The sequence below is a fragment of the Homarus americanus genome, unplaced genomic scaffold (assembly GCF_018991925.1).
Source record: "Homarus americanus isolate GMGI-L3 unplaced genomic scaffold, GMGI_Hamer_2.0 scaffold49667, whole genome shotgun sequence".
NCBI lineage: Eukaryota > Metazoa > Arthropoda > Malacostraca > Decapoda > Nephropidae > Homarus > Homarus americanus.
In genome coordinates, this window is record NW_024738608.1 from 9,637,889 (window position 1) to 9,665,090 (window position 27,202).

At 48.9% G+C, this 27,202-nt stretch overlaps 1 protein-coding gene across 1 annotated transcript in view; it reads left to right on the forward strand.

Moving 5' to 3' along the window:
* Positions 1-27,202, forward strand: part of LOC121874268 (protein Wnt-1-like) — a 94,062-nt gene that overhangs the window by 47,279 nt on the left and 19,581 nt on the right. The window contains exons 3-4 of the mRNA XM_042378377.1: positions 23,971-24,096; positions 24,458-24,597. Of these exons, the coding sequence (XP_042234311.1) occupies positions 23,971-24,096; positions 24,458-24,597 (266 nt within the window). The remainder of the gene's footprint in view (positions 1-23,970; positions 24,097-24,457; positions 24,598-27,202) is intronic.

Below are 27,202 nucleotides of genomic sequence, written 5' to 3' on the forward strand. Positions count from 1 at the left end.
ACAACACAACACAACACAACGCAACGCAACACAACACAACACAACCTCTTCTTCCTTTCTCTCATCATTTAAGCTTTCCATTTATTTTTTACCTTCTCACTCTTCCTCATCAACTACCACCACACCTGTCACTCTTCCTCATCAACTACCACCACACCTGTCACTCTTCCTCATCAACTACCACCACACCTGTCACTCTTCCTCCTACTACCACCACACCTGTCACTCTTCCTCATCAAGTCTTCTATCACCTAAATAAATCCAAAAACTCCTTCACGATAACAGTTTCCTTTTACCTTATTTCCCCCAATAAGATCTGGCCTCCACCTATCAGCGACTGGTTCCTTCTTTACCTGTGATAGAAAACAAGACGAGAACACAAATTAAAGTGTACCTGTCAGCCACCACTTGCCTTCCCCTCCTCTTTATCCGTTTCCCTTCCCTCTTCGATTTATCAAGAAAAAACAAATAAAGTGAACAAAACAACAACAAATTAACATTGAGATAAGTGAACGAATGAACACTCTTAGAGACGCCCGATTAAATATTGTACATTTATCTCAAGGAATTATTATACTGTATAAGATTTGCTATTTTCTTGGGTAGATGTTAGAATGTTTATCACAGTCTCGGTGTGATGGTAATGTCTTATTTATTTCTGTTCCTTCCCTTTATTCCGCTTTCCATCCATCCCTTCTCCATTACCCTTTGCTCCTCTTAATCTTCACTCTTTCGCCGTCTCCTTTCCTGACTCCCTCTCTCAATACTTTTTGGGGCTTCCTTCCTCTCTCCTCTTCCTCCTCCACCTCCATCTCCCTCACTTCCTTCTCTTCCACTCTCTTCCTCTCCCTCATTTTCTCCTCTACCCTTCTTTTCCTTCCCTCCTTCCATTTTCTTCCTCCCTTTCCCTTCCTTTACCTTCTTTAGTCCTATATTTTCCCCTTCACCTTCTTTGCTCCTTCTCCCCTCCCCCTCTTCTCCAAGACGACAGTTGGCCGCGTTCTCCTTGTCGTCGCAGGTGAGCGGTGTGGGGTGGGGGAGATCTCTCACCATTCCATGCTTTACCTGTAACACGTCCTTAAAGTCCAAAGGTATGCACACACACACACACCTCCCGCCCTTGTGGTGACAGGGCGGGAGGGACGGGAGGGCAGGGGGAGGCAGGGAAGGGCAGGGAGAGGCAGACACAAGGGGACAGGATACGCCTCTAAGGTACCCAATAGGACACGCCAGTTGACAAGAGGACACAGGTGTTGTCGCGCTGAGTTTACCTGTGACAGTGATTGTTCCCAGGTAGACCAGAGCTCTTCCCCGCCGCCGCCTCTCTCTCTCTTTCTCTCTCTCTCTCTCTCTCTCTCTCTTCTTCTACTCTCTATCCCTCTCCATACCACCGCCATCTCTCCACCTTCTTTACCCTCCCTCCTTTCCCCTTCTTTCTATCTCCTCCTCCTCCATCTCTCTTCCCACTTTTTCTCTCCTCCCTTCCCATCCTTTCTCCCCTCCTCTCCCCTCCGTTTTCTCACCCTCCCTATCTTCCCCACCTCCTTTAACATCACATCTCCTATCCACCTCTTTCCTCCATCCCTTCTCCACCCTCCCCTCTGTACATCTCTTCACTCCTCTTTGCCTCTCCTCTTCTCCCCCCTTCCACCTTCTCCTCTCTCCCTTCCTTTTGCCCACTTCTCCCCTCCCTCTCTCCCCTACCCATCTCCCCCCTACCTCTCCCTACCCACATCTCCCCCTCCCTCTCTCCTAACACATCTCCCCCCTCTCTCCCCTACCACATCCTCCCCCTCCCTACCCACATCTCCCCCTCTCCCCTACCCACATCTCCCTCCCTCTCCCCTACCACATCTCCCCCTCTCTCCCTACCCACATCTCCCTCCCTCCCTCTCTCCCCTACCCCACATCTCCCTCCCTCCTCTCCCCTACCCACATCTCCCTCTCTCCCCTACCCCACATCTCCCCCCCCCTCTCCCCCCTCTCCCCTCCCCCCTCCCCTCCCCCTCCCCCCTACCCCACATCTCCCCCCCCTCCCCCCCTCTCCCCCCCTCCCCCTCCCCCACTCCCCCCTCCCCCCCACATCCCCTCCCACCTCCCCCTACCCCTCTCCCCCTCTCCTCTCCACCCTATTGTTTTCCTAAGGCAGCGAATTATCATAAACAACTTACATAAACTTCGGTTCCGAGCTCAACCGACCATTATATACAGGGTAGAGAAAGTAAACACTGAGGGGTGGGTCTTACCTCTCTCTCTCTCTCTCTCTCTCTCTCTCTCTCTCTCTCTCTCTCTCTCTCTAACCCCCGGAAGTAAGGAATAAAAGAAGCGATAATTACAATATGAAAAAAAAAGACTAAAACAAATCACAATAAACATTAAGAAGAAAATGAACGACTATAATCAAGAAGGAGTTACTGGCTAAATACATTAAGACTCACAAAAATCATCCCTCGCGCTTTAAAAACATCGCTCAGTCAAGTCAGGTTAGGAGGCCATTATAACAAAACTTGTGATAATTACGTTACTGAAAACAATACTAACATGTTTTTTAATAACAATATACTATGAATTTTGCTTTTAAATGTCATCGCAAAATATATGTCTTTGAATGTGAACGCTAACGCTGATCTCTACGTCCACGTCAACACCAGCGTCAACACCAGCGTCAAGGGTACTGGAGCAGCTATCCGACGTGTTCGTAGTAGTGAGCTAAAATATAAACAAGACAGGGGGAAAAATAGGTCATGTGGTGTGAGATACAGAAGAGGTGGTGATGGTGGTTATAGTGGTAGTGGTGGTGGTTATAGTGGTAGTGGTGGTGGTTATAGTGGTGGTGGGGTGTGTGTGGTTATAGTGGTGGTGGTAGTGGTTATAGTGGTGGTGGTAGTGGTTATAGTGGTGGTGGTGGTGGTTATAGTGGTGGTGTGGGTGGTGGTTATAGTAGTGGTGAGGGACACAAATATTAACATCCTTAATACACTAATGGGAGGGAGGGGGGAGGGAGGGAGGTAGGAGGGGAGTGGCTGGCAGCATGCTGGCAGATTTCGTCATAATAAAGTTAGCAGGGCATGATGACAGACGGCCCCCAGAGAGACGTCGAGTTTACCTCGTGCCAGGTGCCGGAGGTCGGGGAGGGGTGGGGGGTGCTGGGGGTCGTGGGAGGGGTGGGGGTGCGGAGGTGGTGGGGTGCCGGAGGTCGGGGAGGGGTGGGGGTGCTGGGGTCGGGGAGGAGGTGGGGTGCCGGAGGCGGGGGAGGTGGTGGGGCAGGGGGTCGGGGAGGAGATGGTGGCAGGGGTCTGGGGAGGTTGTGGGGTGCAGGGGTCGTGGGGGGGTGGAGGTGCCGGGGGTCGGGAGAGGAGAGGTGCAGGCCGGGAGAGGAGATGGTGCAGGGGTCGGGGGAGGTGGTGGGGTGCAGGAGGTCGTGGGGAGGTGGGGTGCTGGAGGTCGGGGAGGTGGTGGGGGGTGGGGGGGGCAGGGGTCTGGGGAGGCTGGGGTGCAGGGGTCGGGGGAGGTGGTGGGGGTGCAGGGTCGGGAGAGGTGGTGGGGGTGCTGGAGGCGGGGGAGGTGGTGGGGCAGGGGTCGGGGGAGGAGATGGTGGTGCAGGGGTCGGGGAGGTTGGGGGGTGCAGGGGGCCGGGGGAGGTGGTGGGGTGCAGGGGTCGTGGTGGAGGTGGTGGAGGTGCAGGGGTCGGGAGGTGGGGGTGCAGGGGTCGCGGGGGGGTGGGGTGCAGGGGTCGTGGGGAGGAGGAAGGGGTGCCAGGAGTCGGGGAGGAGGTGGGGTGTCGAGGGTCGGGCATCAATCAACCAGGAAATGGCAGACAAAAATCAAATGGAAACAGGTCGTCTTCTCCTCCCTTTACTCGTCTCCCTTTCTCTTCTCTTATCACCTCTTCCCTCCCTTATCGGTTCTCCATTTATCCACTATTTCCTATTGTTTCGACATTTGCTCTATATCTTCTTCTTTTTTATCCTTTCTCACCCTCCCTCTCCCATCCTACCTCCTTATTTTCTTCTTTCCTCTCCTCCATCCTTCCTTTCTCCAATTTCCTCCCATGTAATCCCTTCCTTTGTCTCTGTTTTCTCCTCCTATCCTTCCTTCCTTCCTTCCTTCCTCCCCTTATCCTTCCCTTCCTTCCTCCCCATGTTTCTTCCTTCCTCTGCTCCATCCTTCCTTCTTTCCTTTCTCCTCTCTTTCGTCTCCTCCCCACCCTTCCTCCTTTCACCCCCCTATGGTCAGCTGGTCACCTGGGTCATGTTGTCGTTACCCGGGTAATTGCCTTCTGATGCCACTGCCGCTCACACTAACAACCACTACCGGCCTAAGGACCAGCGGGGCGTAGGGGGGAGGAGGGGAAGGAGAAGAGGGGGAAGGAAGGGGAGGAAGGGTGGGGAAGGGGAGAACGTGGAAGGGATAAGAAAGGGCAGAGAGAGGGGGAGAGGAGGGAGGGAAAGAGTGAACGGAGGGGAGGAAGAGGACCTAGAGAAGGGAAGGAAAAAGAACTGGGGGAAGGGGAAAGTGAAGGAAGGGAAGGAAGAGGGAAGAAAGCGGAAGGGGAAGGGTTTCAACCCATAAACTACCGATCTTCATAAATCTCTTCAAGTCATTTTCTATGGATATTTATTTTGTTATTTTATTTTGATCATTGGATTAATATTCACAAAATATTTACATCTATATATTAGTTTACAAACTCGTGTTGTTCTGATATCGCTCAGGTCTATTTCGATATATACATTTTAATACCAACCATTTCTTAAGTTACGCACAGTAAATTTCTTTATGTAATTGCAACTTTTTTCTTTAACCTCTGAGGACAGTACACAAACCTGTTGTCATCAAGTGTCTAATCTACAAATATGTCAAAAAAAATGACCTGACAGAAGCCTCGATTCTTCTCTATATGTGATGAAAATATATACAACTAGATAAACACACACACACACACACACACACACACACACACACACACACACACACACACACACACACACACACACACACACACACACACACACACACACACACACACACACACACACACACACACACACACACACACACACACACACACACACACACACACACAACAAATCCCAAACAACTGGGCCACACTGTGTTCCTGAGCCCAGACACAAGGTGAACCACGGTGCACAGAGTATAAATTAGGGAACAGTTATCAGGAGACGCACTAGGATAGGAGTCTCCCAAACCCCTGTACCTTCTCCACCCTGCCATAGGTGGGTAGCCTGTATTACTACACAGAAAACGGCTTAATTTGACCAAAGGTGACAGGGAACCGGGGGGGGGTTGAAGGAGAGGAGGGGTTTGAAGGAGAGAGGGGGGGCTGGAGAGGAGGGGGAGAGGAGGGGGGGTTGAAGGAGAGGATGGGGTTGAAGGAGAGGAGGGGTTGAAGGAGAGGAGGGGGTTGAAGGAGAGGAGGGGTTGAAGGAGAGGAGGGGGTTGAAGAGGAGGGGGGTGAAGGAGAGGAGGGGGTTGAAGGAGAGAGGAGGAGGTTGAAGGAGAGAAGGAGAAGGAGGAGGAATGGAATAAGGAAGGGAGGTATTAGAGGGCTGGGGGACAGGTCCTGAGGGAAGAAGGAGAGAGAGAGAGAAGGGGGGGGGACTTGAAGAAGGAGGAAGGGAAGGAGAAAAGGAAAAGGAGGGGCAGAAGAGAATGGGGGAAAAAGAGGGAAGGTGTAGGGGAGGAAAAGGAGGAGGAGGAAATGTAGAAGGAAGAAGGAAGGAAAAGTGGAGAAGGGTGGAAAGAAGAAGGGAAGGGGGGGGGAGAAAAGAAGAAAACGAGAAGGAGGAGGAGAAGGAGAAAACAAGAGGAGGAAGGACCACCCTGATGCGCCACGCTGTGAGGTCTTAAGAAGAATTCATCTGTTTCAAATCTTATCCTTTATCTATTTCCTCCTACTTTATCTATCTATTTATTTATTCCTTCTTCCTTCACTGTTCTATTATATATCTATCTACTTTATTACCTACTTATCTATCTATCATAATTATTCAACAATGTATATTATGTTTCTTTATACATCGTAAACACAACAGCATCACAGCATAGGTAAAACACAGCAGCATCACAGCATAAGGTAAACACAGCAGCATCACAGAGCAAGGTAAAACACAGCAGCATCACAGCATAAGGTAAACAACAGCATGGCTAAACTAGAAAACACTATGGCGGTGAAGTAACAGTACATTAACCCATTAGTATTATTATGTGGTCAAATATCACAACAACGACGCCTGACTCACGGGATGGATAATGGATGGCAGGGGGAGGAGGAAGAATTGATGGATGGAGGGAGGAGGGAAAAGGGGAGAGAGGGAGGAGGAGGGAGGGGAGGGAGGGGAGGGAGGGAGGGGAGGGAGGGAGGAGGGGAGGAGGGGAGAGAGAGAGAGAGAGAGAGAGAGAGAGAGAGAGAGAGAGAGAGAGAGAGAGAGAGAGAGAGGGAGAGAGGGAGGGAGGGAGGGGAGGGGAGGGAGGAAAAGGGGGAGGGAGGAAAAGGGGAGGGAGGGAAAGGGGGGAGGGAGGGGAAAGGGGGGAGGGAGGGAAAGGGGAGGGAGGAGAGGGAGGGAAAGGGGAGGGAGGGAGGGGAGGAGGGAGGGGAGGGGAGGGAGGGAGGGAGGGGAGGAAAGGGGAGAGGAGGGGAGGGAGGAGGAGGAGGAGGAGAGAGAGGAAGGCAGGCGGTAAAGGGGAAATGAAAGGAAGTAAGCTAGGAAGAGGATGAGGAGGAAAAAGAAGAGGAAGGGGAGGAGGAAAATAATGAGGAAAGAGACTGAGAGGAAGAAAAATGTGATAAATGAAGGAAGAGAAAGAAAATGAAAGAAAAAAGGGGAGATGAAAGAAAAATTAATATGGAGGTGAGAGATAGAAAGAAAGAAAGAAAAAGAAAGAAAGAAAGTGAAGAAGGAAGAGGTAGATGGGAGAGCAGGAAGGTAAATGAGTGAGAAGAAACACGAGGAGACATGAGGAGGGAGAGATATGAGGAGACGGAAGAGGAGAAGAAGGAATTGGAGAAGGAAGATGAGCATTAGGAAAGGGAGGAGGAAGAGAGAGAAGAAAATTTACAGGAAGAAAAAATGAGGAAGACAGAAGAACAAGGAGGAGAAGGAGGAGGAGAGAGGGAGGAAGAGTGTGTACTGGAGAAGTTAGCAGGGGAGTGCTATCAGCGAGGCCTCTACTGCATATTTAGGATACTGCTTAACACTACACACCTGGATGGGGGAGGGGGGGCGTAGGTGAGGGCAGCTAGGTGAGAGGGCGTGGGTGGGGGTCGTAGGTGAGGGGGTCGTAGGTGAGGGGGTCATGGGTGAGGGGTCGTGGTGAGGGTCGTGGGTGAGGTGGCGTGGGTGAGGGGCGTAGGTGAGGGTAGCTGAGGGGGGATCGTAGGCAGGGTGGCGCAGGTGAGGGGGTGTAGGTGAGGCCGAGTTAAGGGAAGGTAGGTGAGGGGCAGGTAGGTTATGGGTTTCAGTGAGGGAAGAGCTGTGTTGATAAAAGGCATGTAAGAGGAAGTACTGGGGCAGGTGTAAGTGAAATGGGGCAGATGACGTCACAAGTAAACAAATAATGCATTAACAGGCAGAAGCGTAAACAGGTAGATGCGTAAAACAGGTAGATGCGTAAACAGGTAGATGCGTAAACAGACAGACGAGTAGATAACAATATAAGTAACTAAAATATTAATATAAATCACGAACAAAATCTAATGGCCACTTTATCTGTTCATTACCTCTATTGATCCTTGTCTAACTCTCTATGTAACCAAATACAACTTTCTACCCCTAAATAACTTCCATTTTTCTTATCAACTGTAACTAGTTTTTGTTGTTCTTCTATTCATTAAATTCTACTCCCAACACCCAGATAGGCTCATTACCTCAAGCAGATGTGTCCAGTGGCATTAAATCAACCGCTTGTCTCCACTATTCTGAGTATTAAAAGATTCCCCAAACCACTAACCACATCACTAGACACGTGTAAGACCTCTAATCTAAAACACCTGTTCCCACTACTCTTACAACATACAGGCAGCCATAAACACCAATTTAAACCCGTGTTACCTACAAACCACAACATAAGCCTAATGCCTTCATGCGGTTTTAAAACCACCTCATCCCCATGTTGGGCAGGAGGAAACCTGACGACCCTGCCTCACTCCACCTACCCCTCTTTCCACCTTCCTCACCTTACAAACCTTAGGAGAGAGTGGGGCACAGGTCAGGCAGAAGGAGGAAGAGCAGAAAGAGGAGAAAGGTGGGCGGATAGGTGGGCGGATGTGTGTGTGTGTGTGTGTAAAAGTGTGACAAGGTGGGAGAGAGAGAAGGAGTGGGAGAAAGCCTTAAGGGAGGAGGCACGAAATGATGAGAGAGAGGGATGAGTGGAGAGGAAAGAGGAAGGTAAGAGAGGCGAGGTAGGAAAAGGGAAGGAGCTGGAAGAGAGGGGAGGGCTGGAGGAAGAGGGAGAGTTGGAGGAGAAGGAGAGCTGGAGGAGAGGGAGGAGTTGGAGGAGAGGGGAGGAGTTGGAGGAAGGAGGAGGAGAAGAGGGGGCAGCTGGACGGTGTGAGGGGGGCGGGGGCAGGGGGTGAAGGGAGTCAGCAGCGGGCAGGTCTGGCCTCCTCGACCACCCACCACTACAGGCAGAACACCGCCGCCACCAGAAAATGATTTAAACGCCTTTGTAGCGCGAGGTGTGGCGGGCTGCTAGCACGGGGCGCCCCCAGGCCTCGAGTGGCCAGGGAAGGGAGGGACGGGGAAAGGAAGGAAGGGTTGAGGAAGGGAAGGGTTGGGGCAGAGAAGGGAAGGGAGGAAAGAACGAAGACATGTACTGGAGAGGACCTCATTGTGTGGCGGGGCGGGAAAGGCTCCGTGAGGGAAAGGAGAAGCATACTACAAGGGAGAACTTATGTACAATAGGGCGGGGAGAGAATAGATTAGGAAAGTAATGGACTTATACTGAAGCGAAGCCTGCAACAGGTGAGCCTAGACGGGGAGAGGCAAGAGAAGGAAGGATCACACATTTACTGGAACAGAGCGAACGGGGCATGACGGAGTGGGACGGGACATAAAGGGACAGAGGAGGAAGACCTATAATATCACTGTACATAAAAGGGAGTAGAGTAGTGTGGTGAGGGATAGGACCCAAAGGAAGAGGGGCAGAGCGTGAAGGGGGGGAGGGGCTGAGCATGAGGGGGGGGGGGTTAACACAGCCCCATGATCTTACAACCTGTACCTCACCTGGACGATATAAAGCGGAGGTACACCTTCAGAGTTAAGGAGAGTTGACTGTGTTTTACATAATTTACCTAATGGCCACACCAACTAGAGGTGGCCATGAAGGAGAGAGACGGCCAATATTATGTTATTGTATTGATCCATGTATAGGAGGTGGCCATGTCGTGATAAACAACATGGGTCATTTAGGGCCTTGTTGAAGAAGGGGATTGCCACAGTAGCGTACAAAGGTTACAACGGTGATAAGAGTGAACGGTAAGGGGTGATAGGAGGCTCTGTGGCTGGCTGTCCTACTTAGAGAAGTGAGAAAAATATATTATTTTATTCGTCTACGAGTTTGTCTGTCAACAGCCTCGGTCCAAAGAAGAAACTATCACAGCCAGTCCATAACAGCGGTCATTCTTATTTACACGAGCCAAGGAGCGTCTAATTCTCGAGTGTGACCACTAATTAGGAATATATACTCGAGTTGTGTCTTAAGTAATTCACACCCCCAGAGGCTCACCTGCTATATACTGTCTGTGTTATCATCTGGTGTTTATCTTTGATTAACTTAAGTGAATTCTGGTCTTATCTCTCGTTATAATGTGGATACATATGTATATGTGTAAAAATATATGCATAATTTGTACACCTTATACATAGAAAGAAATAACGATAAACGAGATTTTAGTGATGGGAATTTGACAAACCTTACTGACACCAGAGTTGTGGACGGTGATGTTTACTTGATCACCAACCTACAGTACTGCCACTGGACCTATGAGCGACCTACCCTCCCAGTGTGAACTATTAACACTATTAATATCCAGAGAAACAGAGAAAAAATAAAACATTAACAACAGTTTATCAAAGAACAAAACATCTGTGAACACTAATACTTGTTATTGACTGTTGTGTATGTGACTTGACTGACTGGGTGACTGGGAGTAACCGGACGTATTCTCATCGGTCGAGTCATTATACGTAAAGGTTAAAGGCGACGACTGTGAGGTATTGCAGCATGTACTCGGCCTGAAGGTCTCAATACTTTAGCTGTTAGGCATCTAGGAGGAGGAGGAACAAACCCACACCCGCAAGATGATGCAACACAAGGCTCGACGATAAGGCCGTGTGTCGCTTGTAAAGTTTCCTATTTTGTTGTTCTCGGGTCACCTGAAGATTAACCACCCTAGCTTATATCACCTGAAGATTGACCACCCTAACGCTACCTGAGAGAGTTAGGGTAGGTTTGGTTAGGTTATATTAGCTTAGGGTGATTAATCTTCAGGTGAAATAAACTGGGGTGTCTAATCTTCATGTGATACTTTTTCCTCCACACGGATGCTAGAATTTGGAACCAATGAATCTAAACCACAATATTTTATTTCGTTTTTTCTTACTCACTGTTATAGATATTTTGTCGCCCATGGATTGTACTCGTATGTAGGACAGAACGGTAGCGCACGCCGCACCCCTCCTCACCCTGCCCCGCCTCACCTCGCCTCACCTCGCCCTGGTGGAGATGAGAGGTGTGTCAGGCCGTGTTACCACCTGCTACTCTGTATCCATGAGCTATCCTAATGTCTTAATCAGTACAGGCCTTCATTTGGCTCCCAGCCATTCATACACTAACGATACATACGCCCAGACAATCCTAATTAAGAGAGATATTGTTCCAATTTCAATGTGACACACACACACACACACACACACACCCATTTATGCACACAAGCACACACACACAGTTTGATTATACAGACAGACAGACAGACAGACAGACAGACAGACAGACAGACAGACAGACAGATAGATAGATAGATAGATAGATAGATAGATAGATAGATAGATAGATAGATAGATAGATAGATAGATAGATAGATAGATAGATATTCAGTAAAATCGTCATACAAGTTCTCATGTGTACACAGACATCACAGGTATACTAACAATGGTAAATAGTTTAGGTTAATTCAAACAAACAGAGCCAAGACTAAAACACCTTCGCTCCCTGAATGTGTGGGAGGATGAATATTTCTGACTCACTCTGTTGTCTAGACTGGTGACTAGCTCTGACTCTCCAGGAAAGAAAACCCACGTCGATCAAACCTACTCGTTAAAACCACGTCGATCAAACCTACTCGTTAAAACCACGTCGATCAAACCTACTCGTTAAAACCACGTCGATCAAACCTACTCGTTAAAACCACGTCGATCAAACCTACTCGTTAAAACCACGTCGATCAAACCTACTCGTTAAGGCCACGTCGGCCGTAGAGACTCCCTAAGACTACCTGTGGTCCATCTCGAGGTGGTTCAGGCGGTTCATGGACCAGCACTGTGGGCGGCCTCAACACTGTGGTTCATCTCGAGGTGGTTCAGGCGGTTCATGGACCAGCACCGTGGGCGGCCTCAACAAGCATTGGACTGTTGAAGACTGCGAAAATTCTCACTACTTTTATAAGCAATAAGACTTTATCCTTTAGGGAAGAAAAAGAATTAACGAAATAATAAGAGAAATTACCTGAAGGTTAACCACCCTAACGCTAACCTAACTTAACCCCCACCCAGGTATAGCGTTAGGGTGATTAATCTTCAGGGTGATCTAATAACGTTAATTGAGACACAGGTATAAACTCTTCTTGCACAACGTACATTAACAATATGCCTTCGCGGTAAAACTAATCCTCGGAAAAAATCGGACATAAAATATTAAAATAAATAAAATAAAAATAATTCCAAAATACACATTACTGAATTATTATTATAGCCAGTGTGCAGAATAAAGTATTATAATCGATATAAACGTCGACAGTAACGCCGCTTTTAACACTAACTCGAACTTAATAAATTATCATCTGGTTGTCTGTCTAGTCACGATATTAGATAAATCCTGAGGTATTGAGACGAGAATGTGAGCTTTATATCTTTTATTATCTTACTCTGACAACCATAAGCTAAATATTCCATGAGTTTTATAAATAACTGGCAACTTATACTAAAAAAATAAGCAACTAAACTCTTCTTTAATCAAACTTTCTCTCATATTTTACAGAGATAATAGAGGAGAGTTGAGTCAGTGTAGACAATAGATCGGGTGAAACTATTCTCAGGTCATGTGTGTTAGTGGTGGATGAACGGACACTAGGTGTGTTATCCCCGGCTTCACGCTTGTCGCAGATTTGGTGGGAACGACGCCCGAGTGACGAATCACCAGCGTAAACACACAATCGTCTGTGTCCGTTTCTCTGATCACTGACCACGACTTAACAAATTGCCTCGAGTTTTTTGTCAGATGTTGGTACGTTCCAATAGTTTTTTTTTATTAGAATTCATAATTAAAACAAAATCAATGAATAGTAAATCACAAGACAATGGGGATTAATCAATAAGAGACTTCCATGGCGTAAAGTAAACAATTTCTCGTAAGAAACCAAAGACGTAAAATTTTCGTATATCACCGCTATTGTATAGGTAATTTGACGTCGATGTTACCTGTACAGAAACTTATACCCTTACTTGTGTACACTACCGCGGATAAGTTATAGGAGTACCAAAGGTGTTCACGAACATAGTGGCTCCTGGGTGTTCCTGAGAGAGATGCAAGGTTCGTCTCTCAGGTGTACACGATCGAACGCGGGGATTTATGGATGAAGCTGATCGGAGAGTCACTCATTCACACCCTTAATCTCCAGATCTCTCGGCTCGTTTTTACCCCCATAAAAAAAAATAACGCTAATATATCTGAATTCTGACGTTTGTTGTTGCACGCGCGAGGGATCCAATTCAGTATCAGAGAGTGTGGGAGTCCTCGAAACATCTTTACTAAATTGGACGGATCACCTGAAGATTAGGCACCTTAGCTTGTTTCACCTAACCTAATCTAACACAAACCAAATCAAACCAAACCAGAACCTAATATGACCTAACAACCTTAAACCTAACCTAATCGAAACTCAAACCACCCCAGGGAGCATTAGAGTGTTTAATTACCACGTGAACCAAGTTAGGTGAGGAGGCTAGGTCAAAATCTTCAGGTGATCCAAATGGACTCAATCTCTCATAGTCGCCAGGTCACCTCAGCTTACCATCAAACTTCAAGACAAAAGACTATCTGGGACCTTCCTTAAACATCATCTAACATAATACGGTGCAGGTGAAGGGAGAAATACGGTACAGGTGAACAGAGCAATATAGTATTTGTGAAGGGAGAAATGCGGTACAAGTAGAGACAAAATTAACACTGTACTTGTAAAAACTAACACGGTACAGGTGAAGGATAAACTAATACGGTACAAATAAAGGCAGAAACTTATATACGGTACAGGTGAGGGTACATGACTACAGCAGCAATAGAGACCTCACTGACACCAGGGTTACAGTATAATACCCCTGGTGAGCGTGAAGGTAACTTAGCAGACATCGTTAGAGCCAGACACAGCAACTATTGTTCCGCACACTGGCCGGTGACAATGGCGGCCCTTCACACCTGCCTTGGACACACCCCCCTCCCACCGGCGTGACAGCACTTTCTTTTATCCTCTTACCTTTCTGTCTTAAACGTTAATGACTGTTTGGTGCTCACGACACACACACACCCATGGTCTGCCTTAGTGATGTGAGGATACGACACATCAGGTTCTTTAGTGGTTATGGGGATATAGCACAACATTCGAGACACACAATCAACCAGCTCCAAACAAGACCCCACGACACACACCAAGTATCACCTATGTGTGTGTTGGATGAAGGTCACGCTGTGTCTATGTTGACGGGCGGCAGACGAGGCAAAACTAGTGGTCCTCCGATATACCCCCCATTCCACCCCCCCCTCCCAGTGCCCCCTCACCTCCTTCCAGTGCCCCCTACCCCCTCCTCTCTCCCCCTCCCAGTGCCCCCTACCTCTTTCCAGTGCCCCCCTTCCAGCACCCCTCTTTCCAGTGCCCCCCCTCCCTCCTAGTGCCCCCTACCTCTTCCTCAATGCCCCCCAACCTCCTTCCAGTGCCCTCCTACCTTATCATCCTACAGTCTGCCCCTCTCATCCAACGACCCCCCACTTTCACCCCATCATCCTATCATCATCCTACACCGTCACCTCTATTCATCAATCCTGTTTTCCCTTTTATCATACCTAAAGTTTACAATATACTTCTCTCATCTTACTCCCCATTCCACCTTCATCCTCCAGTACACCTCTTTATCATCCTAGCCTCATTACCACTAGGATGGAGGAACAACTTGAGGAGCTGTTACTAGCCATCGAGTGTCTTAAAGGCATAGGTGAGCTTCATGACCTATACGAGGGACAAACAACATGCCAAATATTTTCATGTTCTGATTCAAGGTTAGGTTAGGTTAGGTTAGGTTAGGTTAGGTTAGGTTAGGTTAGGTTAGGTTAGGTTAGGTTAGGTTAGGTTACAACAAAATATGACAACTCCGCCAAAAATTGTCGAGGCGAAACCATTCTGATAGAAGCCTACCAAACCTATCTGTGTAAACAAGTTTTGTAAGAGGCCATTGAGAACTGTCGGACAGGTTGATCACACACTCATTACTGTATCACCTGCACGGGTTAAAAAAGGAACAACAAATAGGAATAATAGTAAAAACGACAAAGAAAATAAAAGAATATCAGAAACGTAAATGTATCTGAAAACAATCTAATAATAATAATAATAATAATAATAATAATAATAATAATAATAAGCTTTACAACCTGATGACCTTGACCTTAAATATACCACAGTTGTTAGGGTCATCATGATGATTATTACATACATACATACATACATACATACATACATACACTGACTGGTAATGGTAGCCATGAAGAACAAGAGAAAACTGAAGAAAATAATTGTAAAACATTTCTCCCTGCCAAGACACAAACAAACAAACAGACAGACAGACGCAGGGAAGGCTCTTAATACCCTCTCCCGATAGCGACGGGCATAAAAACAGTAGCAGTGAAGCGTAAAGGAGACATAAGATTAACAAAAAGTAGATCATTATTATTATTATGATAAGTAATAATAATAATAATATGATACGGGAGGCGTGTAAGGGAGGCGTGGTAAGGGAGGCGGTAAGGGGGAGGCAAGGGGAGGGTGGTAAGGGGAGGCGTGGTAAGGGGAGGGGTGGTGGAGGGGTGGTAAGGAGGCGTGGTGGGGAGGGTGTAGAGGGGGGTGGTGGGGGAGGTAAGGGGAAAGTGGTAAGGGGAGGCGTGGTAAGGGGAGGTGTAAGGGAGGTGGTAAGGGGGAGGCGTGGTAAGGAGGCGTGGTAAGGAGGCGGGTAAGGAGGGGGTGGGTGAGGGTGGTAAGGAGGCGTGTGGGAGGCGGGAAGGAGGGAGGTGGGAGGGAGGCGTGGTAGGGAGGCGTGGTAAGGGAGGCGGTGGGTGAGGCGGGTAAGGGGAGGCGTGGTAAGGAGGTGGTAAGGAGGCGTGGTAAGGGAGGCGTGGTAAGGAGGCGTGGTAAGGGAGGCGTGGTAAGGAGGCGTGGGTAAGGAGGCGGTAAGGGGAGGCGTGGTAAGGGGAGGTGTGGTAAGGGGAGGTGGTAGGAGGCGTGGGTAAGGGAGGCGTGGTAAGGGAGGCGTGGTAAGGGAGGTGGTAAGAGAGGTGAAGGAGGAAGGGACGTGTAAGGGGAGAAAAGGGAGGCGTGAGGGAGGCGTGGTAAGGAGGCGTGGTAGGAGGCGTGGTAAGGAGGCGTGGTAGAGGGTGGTGGGGAGGTGGTAAGGAGGCGGGTGAGGGAATGGTAAGGGAGTGGTAAGGGGAGGCGTGGTAAGGAGGAGGAGGCGTGGTAAGGAGGCGTGGTAAGGGGAGGCGTGGTAAGAGTGACACAAGTAGTCAGGATCAGTCATGCGGGGCAGCGGTGGCGTTCCTGGCGTGTTGTGGGTGCCGGGAGCTCCTCACCGTCAACACCACCACCACCACCACCTACCACAACTACTACCATCACCACCATTATGGACATCAGGGTTACCACAACCTCTCACCAGTTACCACCATCAACATGACCCATACACACACAATAAAGAACTCTACCCTCCCCAGATGTGTATAACAACATGCTATAAAGGTTCCCCATAGGACAAAGTTAACAAGATCATAAGAGAATTACCCAAACTACACACCTGCTTGTGATGGATACATGTGAACGATTGATGGCATGAACAGTCCATTAGTGCATTATATTATAAAGCATCTATCCGCTTCTCCTCCTACCCCTACCAAGCACAGCATCAGCAGCAAAGTAACAGTAACAGCTGGGGCAGTGGGAAGAGGGAGGGGGGAGAGAGGGGAGGGGGAGAGAGAGGGAGGGGAGAGAGAGGGAGGGGAGAGAGAGGAGGGGAGAGAGGGGAGGGAGGAGAGAGAGGGAGGGGGGGAGAGAGGGGGGAGGGAGGAGAGAGGAGGGGAGGGGGAGAGAGAGGGAGGGGGGGAGAGAGAGGGGAGGGGGAGAGAGGGAGGGGGAGAGAGAGGGAGGGAGGAGAGGGAGGGGGGGAGAGAGAGGGGAGGGGGAGAGAGAGGGAGGGGGAGAGAGAGGGAGGGGGGAGAGAGGGAGGGGGAGAGAGAGGGAGGGGGGGGAGAGAGAGGGAGGGAGGGAGAGGGGAGGGGGGAGAGAGAGGAGGGGGGAGGGGAGAGGGAGGGGGGAGAGAGGGGAGGGGGGGAGAGAGGGAGGGGGAGAGAGGGGGGAGGGGGGAGAGAGGAGGGGAGGGGGAGAGAGGGGGAGGGGGAGAGAGAGGGAGGGGGGGGGGAGAGAGGGGAGGGAGAGAGAGGGAGGGGGAGGGAGGGAGGGAGGGGAGAGAGGGGAGGGGGAGAGAGAGGAGGGGAGAGAGAGGGAGAGGGGGAGAGGGGAGGGAGGGGAGGAGAGAGAGGGGAGGGGGGAGAGAGAGGGAGGGGGGAGAGAGGGGAGGGGGAGAGAGAGGGAGGGGGGAGAGAGAGGGGAGGGGGGAGAGAGAGTGGGGGGAGAGAGAGGGGAGGGGGGAGAGAGGGGAGGGGGAGAGAGAGGGAGGGGAGAGAGAGGGGAGAGAGGGGGGGAGGGGGAGAGAGGGGAGGGGGGAGAGAGGGGAGGGGAGAGAGAGGGAGGGGGGAGAGAGAGGGAGGGAGGAGAGAGAGAGAGGAGGGGGAGAGGGAGGGAGGGGAGGGAGAGAGGGGAGGGGGGAGAGAGGGAGGGGGGAGAGAGGGAGGGGGGGAGGTAGGTAGGGGAGAAGGGATGGAAGGGAGAGATTTGCCAGCAATATTGTCCATTACCAGGTCACGTGATGAAAATAGTAAAGATATAAACCCACGAAACACAACCCCAAGTCATCCAGGTCCACCAGTCATCCAGGTCCACCAGTCATCCAGGTCCACCAGTCATCCAGGTCCACCAGTCATCCAGGTCCACCAGTCATCCAGGTCCACCAGTCATCCAGGTCCACCAGTCATCCAGGTCCACCAGTCATCCAGGTCCACCAGTCATCCAGGTCCACCACACAGGTCACCAGTCATCCGACCACCAGTCATCCAGGTACACCAGTCATCCAGGTCCGCCATTAAGAGCAGCAGTAGAGGACCTTTGTTAAACGATCAGCCAACCTTAATACTCATCCAACAGGTTTACTCACTGATGGGTGGTGGGTGGCTGGTAGGTGGTAGTAGTGGATGAGAGGTGTGGGAGACTGGATGTGGGTAGTGGGGTGGTGGGTAAGGGAATGGTAGGTTGGATAAGGAAGGTGGTGGGTGATAGGTAAGGGGTGGTGGGTAAATGGATATTGGGTAGGGTTGACGGATGATAGTAGTGGGTGATAGGTGGTGGATAGTTGATGGATGGGGTAGGGTTGGTGGCTGGTGGGCAAGGGGGGTGGTGGTGGTGGTCAAGGGGGTGGTGGGTGATTTGGCAAGGGGTGGTGGTGGGGGGGTGGTGGTGGTTGGGCATGGGGTGGTAAGGGGTGGTGGTCAAGGGGGTGGTGGTGGGCAGGTGGTGGGTGGTGTGGTGGACCAGCAGACAAGACACACGCCCCTGCTACTCAAGATTCCCAGCATTCCGTCTTGAGGGTTCCCAGACGTAACCTGCCTCCCTCACTCACCTCCTCCTTCTCCCTCCCTCCCTCACCCTCCCTCCCTCCCTCACCCTCCATCAACAATAACATTAATAATAATAATAATAATAATAATAATAATAACAGCAACAATTACAACAACAACAATAATAATAATATCATCATCAACAATAAATAATTTAGCTAGACAATAACAACAATAATGACCCACCAGGCCACATAAGGCGAGACTTCCACAATGGAACACGAGTTTAATACAACAAGAAATCATTCAAATGTTCCTGACGAGTAAAATTACTAACAGGAGGTTCTTAAACGAACGAAGTAACGGAACGAAGTAACGGGTACGTGAAGTAACGGGTCGTACAGTGAAGTAACGGGTACGTGAAGTAACGGTACGTGAAGCAATGGTACGTGAAGTAACGGGTACGAAGTAACGGACGTGGTAACGGTACGTGAAGTAACGGGAATGTGAAGTAACGGGTACGTGGTAACGGGTACGTGAAGTAACGGGAATGTGAAGTAACGGAACGTGAAGTAACGGGTACGTGAAGCAACGGGAATGTGAAGTAACGGGTACGTGAAGTAACGGGTACGTGGAGTAACGGGTACGTGAAGTAACGGGTACGTGAAAGTAATGGGAACGTGAAGTAACGGGTACGTGAAGAAACGGGTACGTGAAGTAATGGGTACGTGAAGTAACGGGAACATGAAATAACGGCAACGTAAAGAAACAGAAACAGACGTATAAAGTACGAACATACAGGGCATAATTCTCACCATATTATACAACTTAATATTTTCCCCCACACTTTATAAAATGCAACACACACACAAAGATGGCGACGAAACTGCCCTCAGACTGTACCACAACTATACACACATTCTCTCAACCTCAGTTAGGACAAAAAAATATATATATGAAAATTATCGTACACATAGTTGAGAGTCCTCGTCCATGTTTGGGTAATATTCCACATTATTTCCATCTACTAAGGGCTGTTGACTCTAGCACAGGTCGGGTGGGTTAGTAGACCTGTATGGCTTAGTGTTTCATAGAGTTAAGGCAGCCAATTTGTGTGTAGGTCTGATGTCTTTAACCAATTGCTTCCTTTCTCCCTCCCTTCACCTCTAGTTCAACCGCGTCTATTATGTCATCCACGCGTCATCCATTACACCCACAGGAGGAGGTAAATAAGTGTGATAAACGGGAGAAACTAAAGAGGAATAATCAGGACTGGTTGACGTGTTTTTTGTGTGTGAGATCTAGCGTAAACATTGTCAATGAACCTATCGTAACTAGAATCAAATAAAAATCTCCTTTATGATTGGCTGATATTTTTTATGAATGAAATAATGAGTAAGAGAACACTGAACATTGTTATTGACTGAATGAGCAATGCAATGAATGAATGAATGGGTCATGCATTAAATATAATATCCCCCTCGTTACTGCCTGCTATTTTGTGAATGGCGTCATGCTTGTAAACATAGTGCAGACATATTGATTATAATCTTGTGACTGGATCATTATTATTTTATTTATAGATCTTAATACATTAATATTTCTAGATCAGCTTGTTGATTAATGGATCTGTCATCTTCACTACCACACACACTCACTCACCATTCATCATTACACACTCACAACTACCCTCACCATCACACACTCACCACCACCACCACCACCCCACTCTTCTGCTCATACTTCCAACACACCCAAGCCTACTACCCCAACGCACTCACTACAATCCCAACGAACTCACAACTAACCCCCATCCACCAAACACCCGTGAGACGTTTCAGTGTATGAGAGAGGAGGAAGAGAGTAGTAAGGGTGTAAATGTATCGTGGGTGGTAATGGAGAACGTAAGATTGAAAAAAAAAATGTTGAGACGATAACACCAGACACGATAGCAGCAGACACGATAGCAGGAGGTAAGATAGCAGGGAACAATGGTCGGTCCTCGTCAACCCTAGATATCGTCTCTTGACTACGATAACACTCGAATTAATGTCAACGAGATGGTTCATTATCTGTTTAATTTTTCGTTGGATGGTGATGTGTTGACTGGCCGGTGGGGGGAGGGGGAGAAGAGAAGAAAAAGGAGAGAGAAAGAGAAAAAAAGAGATAAAGAGAAAATGAGATAGAACGAAAAGAGAAGAAAAGGGGAAAGAGAAAAGGAGAGGAAAAGAGAGAGAATCCAGTTAGAAAATGTGTTAAGGGACGTACAATGAAAGACAAAAGTCGTGTCGTGAAATTTGGTGAAAACATATGCCAAAGGGCTAAACTTTTGGTCCGCTCTGCCTTGTGGTAGGAGGCTCTCATAATGCTTCATGAGTTATATTTAATCTTCGGTCAAAACCGCGACACGACTTTTGTCTTTGATTATACACACACACACACAGAGGCAGTCACATCCTGTCGTAGGGTTAAACAAAGGATCCCTTGCTCTCCTTCATACCTTCTCCTGCCCTCTCACTCTGCCTCCTTAACTCTCACTTCTCTCCCTCCCTCCCACTCCACCTCCTTAACTCTCACTCAAAATCCCTCCCATTCCGCTTCTCTTCCCTCTTCTTCCTCTCCGTCTTTCACTCTCTCCCCCTTCTTATTTTATTTACCTCCTTCCCTCCTCCGACTCCCTATTCATCCTACTCTACCCCCTCCCTCCCTCCACCTACTTCCTATCCCTCCTGCTTCTTCTCCCCTACATTCCTCATCTTATCTCCCTATCCTTCCATCTCCCCCTACCTTCCTCATCCTACCCCCTATCCCTCCACCTCACTCCTCTCCACACCTACTCCCTCTCCTCCCTGCCTTCCTCCATCCCCCTATCCCTCCTACTCCCCACCTTCCTCATTCTACCCTCTATCCCTCCTGCTACTCCCTATCCACCCTGCTCCTTCTCCCCCTACCTTCCTCATCCTCCCCCCCCTGAGCTGGGTGAGAGAGACACGCCAGCCCCGCGGAACATGCCTCCAGTATGATCGGTATTGCCGGTAGCTCTATATGATAATGACTGATAATGATAGAATCTTTGGGAAAACAGTGAGGCTTTATCTGGCTACATCTGGCGGGCAAGATTGATGCTGGCCAGGAGTCCTTCCCTCCTAGTGTCATTCCTCACTCCCTCCCTCCCTCCACTGTCACACTTCACTTCCTCCTCCCAGTGTCATTCCTCACTCCCTCCTCCCACTGGCAGCCCCTACTCCCTCCTTCTTCCATTCCACTCTCTTTACCATCCATTCCTCCCATTGTCACCTACTACATTTTCACACACACACACACACACACACACACAGCTATAAAGTACACAAACTAAACGTACTGTACACTTACAGACGTACAGTACATGAACACACGCACATATACAAACATACATACATACATACATACAAACACGAACACAAAATTAATCAACATGGCGTCAAAATGGTGTCAATACTGCACTGACTGATCTGACTGAAACGGAATGTGTCCACCTGTATGGTTAACACGAGAACAAAACTACACTGAGACTTTACCAGTACCTTATGATGGACGAACCTCTGAGTATATGATGAAGAGAGAGAGAGAGAGAGAGAGAGAGAGAGAGAGAGAGAGGCTGTAGGCACGCCGGATAAGTCATAAAGCCATATCAATAATCAAAGAGTGGATCACAACTCGGGTCGTGAGTCCTGGCCAGGCCGGTCACACTCATAAAACTGCACGTCTCAGGCCTCGGGAATTGATGGTGGGAGTAAGGGGATTGGTATGTGGGATCGGTGGGTGGTGTAGGTGGTGTAGGTGGTGTGTAGGTGTGGTGTAGGTGTGGTGGGGGGTGGGGTGGGATGGGGTAGGGATGGGGTGGGGTGGGTGGGGTGGGGTGGGATGGGTGGGGTGGGGGGTGTGGGGTGGGGGGTGAGGTGGTGGGGTGGGGTGGGGTGGGATGGGGTGGGATGGGGGTAGGTGGGGGGGTGGGGGTGGGGTGGGATGGGGTTGGGGGTGGGGGTGGGGGATGGGGTAGGGTTGGGGTGGGGTGGGGTGGATGGGGTGATGGGGTAGGGTTGGGGGTGGGGTGGGTGGGGGGTGTGGGGTGGGGTGGGGTGGGGGTAGGGTAGGGGTGAGGTGGGGTGGGGTGGGGGTGGGGGATGGGTGGGGTGTGGGGTGGGGTGGGGTGGGGTGGGGGTGGGGTGGGGTGGGGTGTAGGGTAGGGTGAGGGGGGTGGGGTGGGGGTGGGGTGGGGTGGGGTGGTGGGGTGGGTGGTGGGTGTAGGGTAGGTGAGGTGGGTGGGTGTGTGGGTGTGGGTGGGGTGTGGGTGGGCTAGTTGGTGAATTTGAATTTTGCAGTGACATCAGCTAGTTTATTGTGCACCCCTATACCTCCTGTGAACGGGAGCACTATAAAGGTTTGCATAGTAGAGGTCACAAAGGGTGTTTATCAGACCCCCAGTCCGTTGTTTGGTTAGTTCGGTACATAGAAATTTCCTAAGGTACTAGTTGCTATCTTGCCCTCAGAGGTAAGGTGATACACAGTGTGCTTAGATTGTATGGGTGGAGTGGTGGTCTCAGTGGGTGGATGGTGAGTGGTAGGTGGTGGTGGTCCAGTGGGTGGGAGGTGTAGGTGGGTGGTGGTCTCAGTGGGTGGGTGAGTGGTGTAGGTGGGTGGTGGTCTCAGTGGGTGGGTGAGTGGGTGGGTGGGTGGTGGTCTCAGTGGGTGGATGAGTGGTGTAGGTGGGTGAGTGGTGTAGGTGGGTGGTGGTCTCAGTGGGTGGGTGAGTGGTGTAGGTGGTGGTCTCAGTGGGTGGGTGAGTGGTGTAGGTGGGTGGTGGTCTCAGTGGTGTGTGAGTAGGTTGGTTGTTGAGAAGACAGTGACTATCAGACCCAGATCACTCTACAGCCATCCTCGTCACACACACACAAGACCCCCCTGTATTTGTATGTAATAAGTCATTTCTATCCAATGTATATTTTCAGCCTTCGAGCTGCTGAACTTTTTCAATAAACCGTTAATTACTATTGTTGTTATTATTATTATTACACACACACATACACACATATAAACACACACACACACACACACATACCCATGCAGAACACACGCACGTATGCAAACAAATATTTACAGTCACACATACAAATCAATGCACTTTCATATGCACACAATCAGACATATGCATATTGTGCATGCATGCACGCAAGCATGCACACACACATACGCACGCACACACACACACACACACACACACACTTGTCACTAAGGATACAGTAACTGGAGAAGGTGAGAGCAAAAACCAGACCTAATTTAATAATAATTACGAAGAAAACTTTACAAAAATAAAACTAAGAAGTGTAGAGGAGAGAGTAAGCCTCGATGTGTACAGTTGTGTGAATATAGAATTAACTGCCTCCTGGGGACTCCCTCGGCCCCTGTCACTCTAGTCTGCTTATAAACTGTCCAATTACAAAACTGTCTGTTTCTGTTTATCTCATCCTTTTTTTCTCTGTCTGTTTATCTCAGTCTGACTGTCTGTCTGTCTGGGCATCAAACTGGTTGGCAAAAGTCCAGCAAAAGGAGTACCTCTTTCCCACGCACCCACAACTGACCCCCCCATCTCTTGTCACAGCTGACCCCACCTCTTGTCACAGCTGACCTCCTCACACCTCTTGTCACAGCTGACCTCCTCACACCTCTTGTCACAGCTAACCCCGCTCACCTCTTGTCACCCCACAGCGTGTCGGGAGGTGGCCTTCCTGTACGCCCTCACCTCGGCCGCCGTCACCCACACCGTCACCCGCGCCTGTACTGAGGGCACCGTCGACTCCTGCAACTGTGACTACCGGGCCAAGGGGCCCTCAGGTACGTCTTCACCTCCTTACCTTACCTCGACATCATCACAGGTACAGTAGGTCAAACGTCGAAGGCGGCAGGTCAGAGGTCAGCAAGATAAGGTGAAAGGTGAGTTGCCTCATAGCATCACTAACATTACAAAGAAGCAAGAAGTTTAATTTATAGTCACTGTTCAATTATATGACTTGAGGGTGAGTTTCTCTTTCACTCTCTCTCTCACTCTCTTTCACTCTCTCTCTCACTCTCTTTCACTCTCTCTCTCTCTCTCTTTCTTACCGAACTCTCGACTCAGTCCTTCTCTAAGCCTCTATATCCTCCTCTGCCACATCATCATCCTGGCCACCGACTCACCCGACGCTTGTCTGTGCAGGCCTGGACTGGGAGTGGGGCGGCTGCTCGGACAACATCGACTTCGGCAACAAGTTCGCCCGACTCTTCGTCGACGCGGGCATGAAGGGACGTGACCCGCGTTTCCCTATTGACCTACACAACAACGAGGTTGGCAGACTGGTGAGTGTACACTGTAATGTATTGGTGTGGTGTATGCTGTTATGCTGTGTGTATGCTGTTATGTGGTGTGTATGCTGTTATGTGGTGTGTATGCTGTTATGTGGTGTGTATGCTGTTATGTGGTGTGTATGCTGTTATGTGGTGTGTATGCTGTTATGTGGTGTATATGCTGTACTCTTTTGATTAAAGTGTGCAGTACAGTGCAGAAATATATGTTATGTTGATTCTGGGGTACTGGTAACTGTACTCTGTTGGTGCTGGAGTACTGTTTCAAGTACTCTGCTAAAAACAATACTCTGTTGGTGCTGGGGTACAGTAAAACGTAATTTGTCTGTATCAGGACAGTTTACTATAAATTCTGTACCTGTTGGCGTATTATGCGTGTTTAGTTCACTGTAACATGTACATTACTGGATTATCTAAACATATACTTTATTCTATAACGGAGATAACCACACTAGTTATGAAACACTTGCATACCTTACGTAATAAACTTTTGTAATATATAACTACCCGAGTAATTTACCGTTACAGAAATACAGGTAGAGAAGAATAATTTAAATCATTTCCTATCCCATACAGACAATTTCTGCCATCCATAAAAAAGTAGATAAAGGCCTTGTAAACATTAAACATTTGGTCAACCATTTGAAAACAACAAACACATAAAAACAAACACACACACAAACAAAACAAACACACACACACGAACACAAACACACACACACACACACACACACACACACACACACACACACACTGCTGAAGATCCAAGCCATCAAACTCACCTAACCTGTACTGATTAATTCACCTGGAAATGAAGACGAGAGGCAGAGAGGGAAATTACAGAGCTTCAACTTAAAGAACATAATGACTACCTGTACTAAGTGACCGTAATTACTCGTAACCACTTTTCCTTTAACTTCCAATTAAGACAAGAAAAAGGTAGGTATTTCCCCACCAACCCCTCCACACCTCCTACCCCACACCCCCACCCCTCACCTTACACTAACCCTCCTCCCCCGACACCCACCCTACCTGACCAAGCCTCTACACAACACAAAAGACATCTAGAACCAAGGCCCAGGTAACCTAATTAGTGCTTTGACCACCACCTACCATCCTGCCTACCATAAACCTGTGTCCCTCCACCACAACCACTACCTGCCTCCTCCACCACCACCTCCTCACCCCCCCACCCCACCCCCCTTGTCTTCTCCTCCACCTCCTCCAGTCATCACCACACAACCACTACACCATCTCCTACCCATGGTGTCACTGATATCACCCCTCCCACCCCTCCCACCCCCCATCCTCCCCCAACACCAGCGTCACTGACATTACTATAAAGGTCAAGCCACCGAGAAAAAAATCCTTTGTTTATCATTTATACATTTTATTACGTACTTAAGGGGAATTGGTCATGATATACAAGACATCGTACTCAAGGGATTATGTTACCACCACTACTACCACCACTTCTACCACCATCACCACTACTACTACCAAACACCACCACTATTACTATCACCACCACCACTACCACTAACCTCTACTATCATCACCACTACTACCATCACTACCATGACCACCACCACCACTACCACTACCACCACTACAACCATCACTACAACCATCACTACCACTACCACCATTACTATTACCACTACCACCCACCCTCCACATTACATCCAGACACTACCACAATCACTCGTGGTTCTCCCGACAAGGTCTTCCCCCCGCAACACTCGGTCAGTCTCAAGTTAACTGGGAACTTGAGTGACTCCGATTTCGAGTAAAAATAATCAGACGAACTTTGTTGACCTTACAATCACTATACCCCAAAAAACTGTTATAATCACCACATAACACGAATCACCGTTACAATCACCACAACTACGTGATTCACTATACCACCACAATTATCTAATTCACAATCTCTCGCTACACAGGAACTCAAAATCCCACCATCGCATTGAGTTTCATTTTACCATAATGGATAACACTGAGGGCTGAGTGTTACTGAGGGCTGAGTGTTACTGAGGGCTGAGTGTTACTGAGGGCTGAGTGTTACTGAGGGTTGAGTGTTACTGAGGGTTGAGTGTTACTGAGGGCTGAGTGTTACTGAGGGTTGAGTGTTACTGAGGGCTGAGTGTTACTCAGGGTTGAGTGTTACTGAGGGCTGAGTGTTACTGAGCCTGAGTGTGTGTGTTGAGGCGTCATCACACAACTCCTTTTATTGGTTAATGGCGAAATATAACACACCAATCACAATCAACATATTTGACCTGTGACCTCCCATCTCGCCACCTCGATCTGACCTCCATGTTTTACGCGTGTCATAGAGGGGTGACACCACACACCCAATGATTACAAATGGGGTGTGTAGAGTGTGCTGTTCTGTCATGTCATACTGTAAAATACTTGTCACCCTCATACCTATGAAGTTTTAGTATTACCTTTAATATTAGGATAAAATCTAGTCAGCCAAACTTCCGACACATACAGTGAAATAAATGGCATAACAGACAAGTCAGGATCTGCCTGTAAGAGCATACTGAGAGTCTTATGTTCACCCACCAGGAGAGAGAGAAGGTGGAGCGTA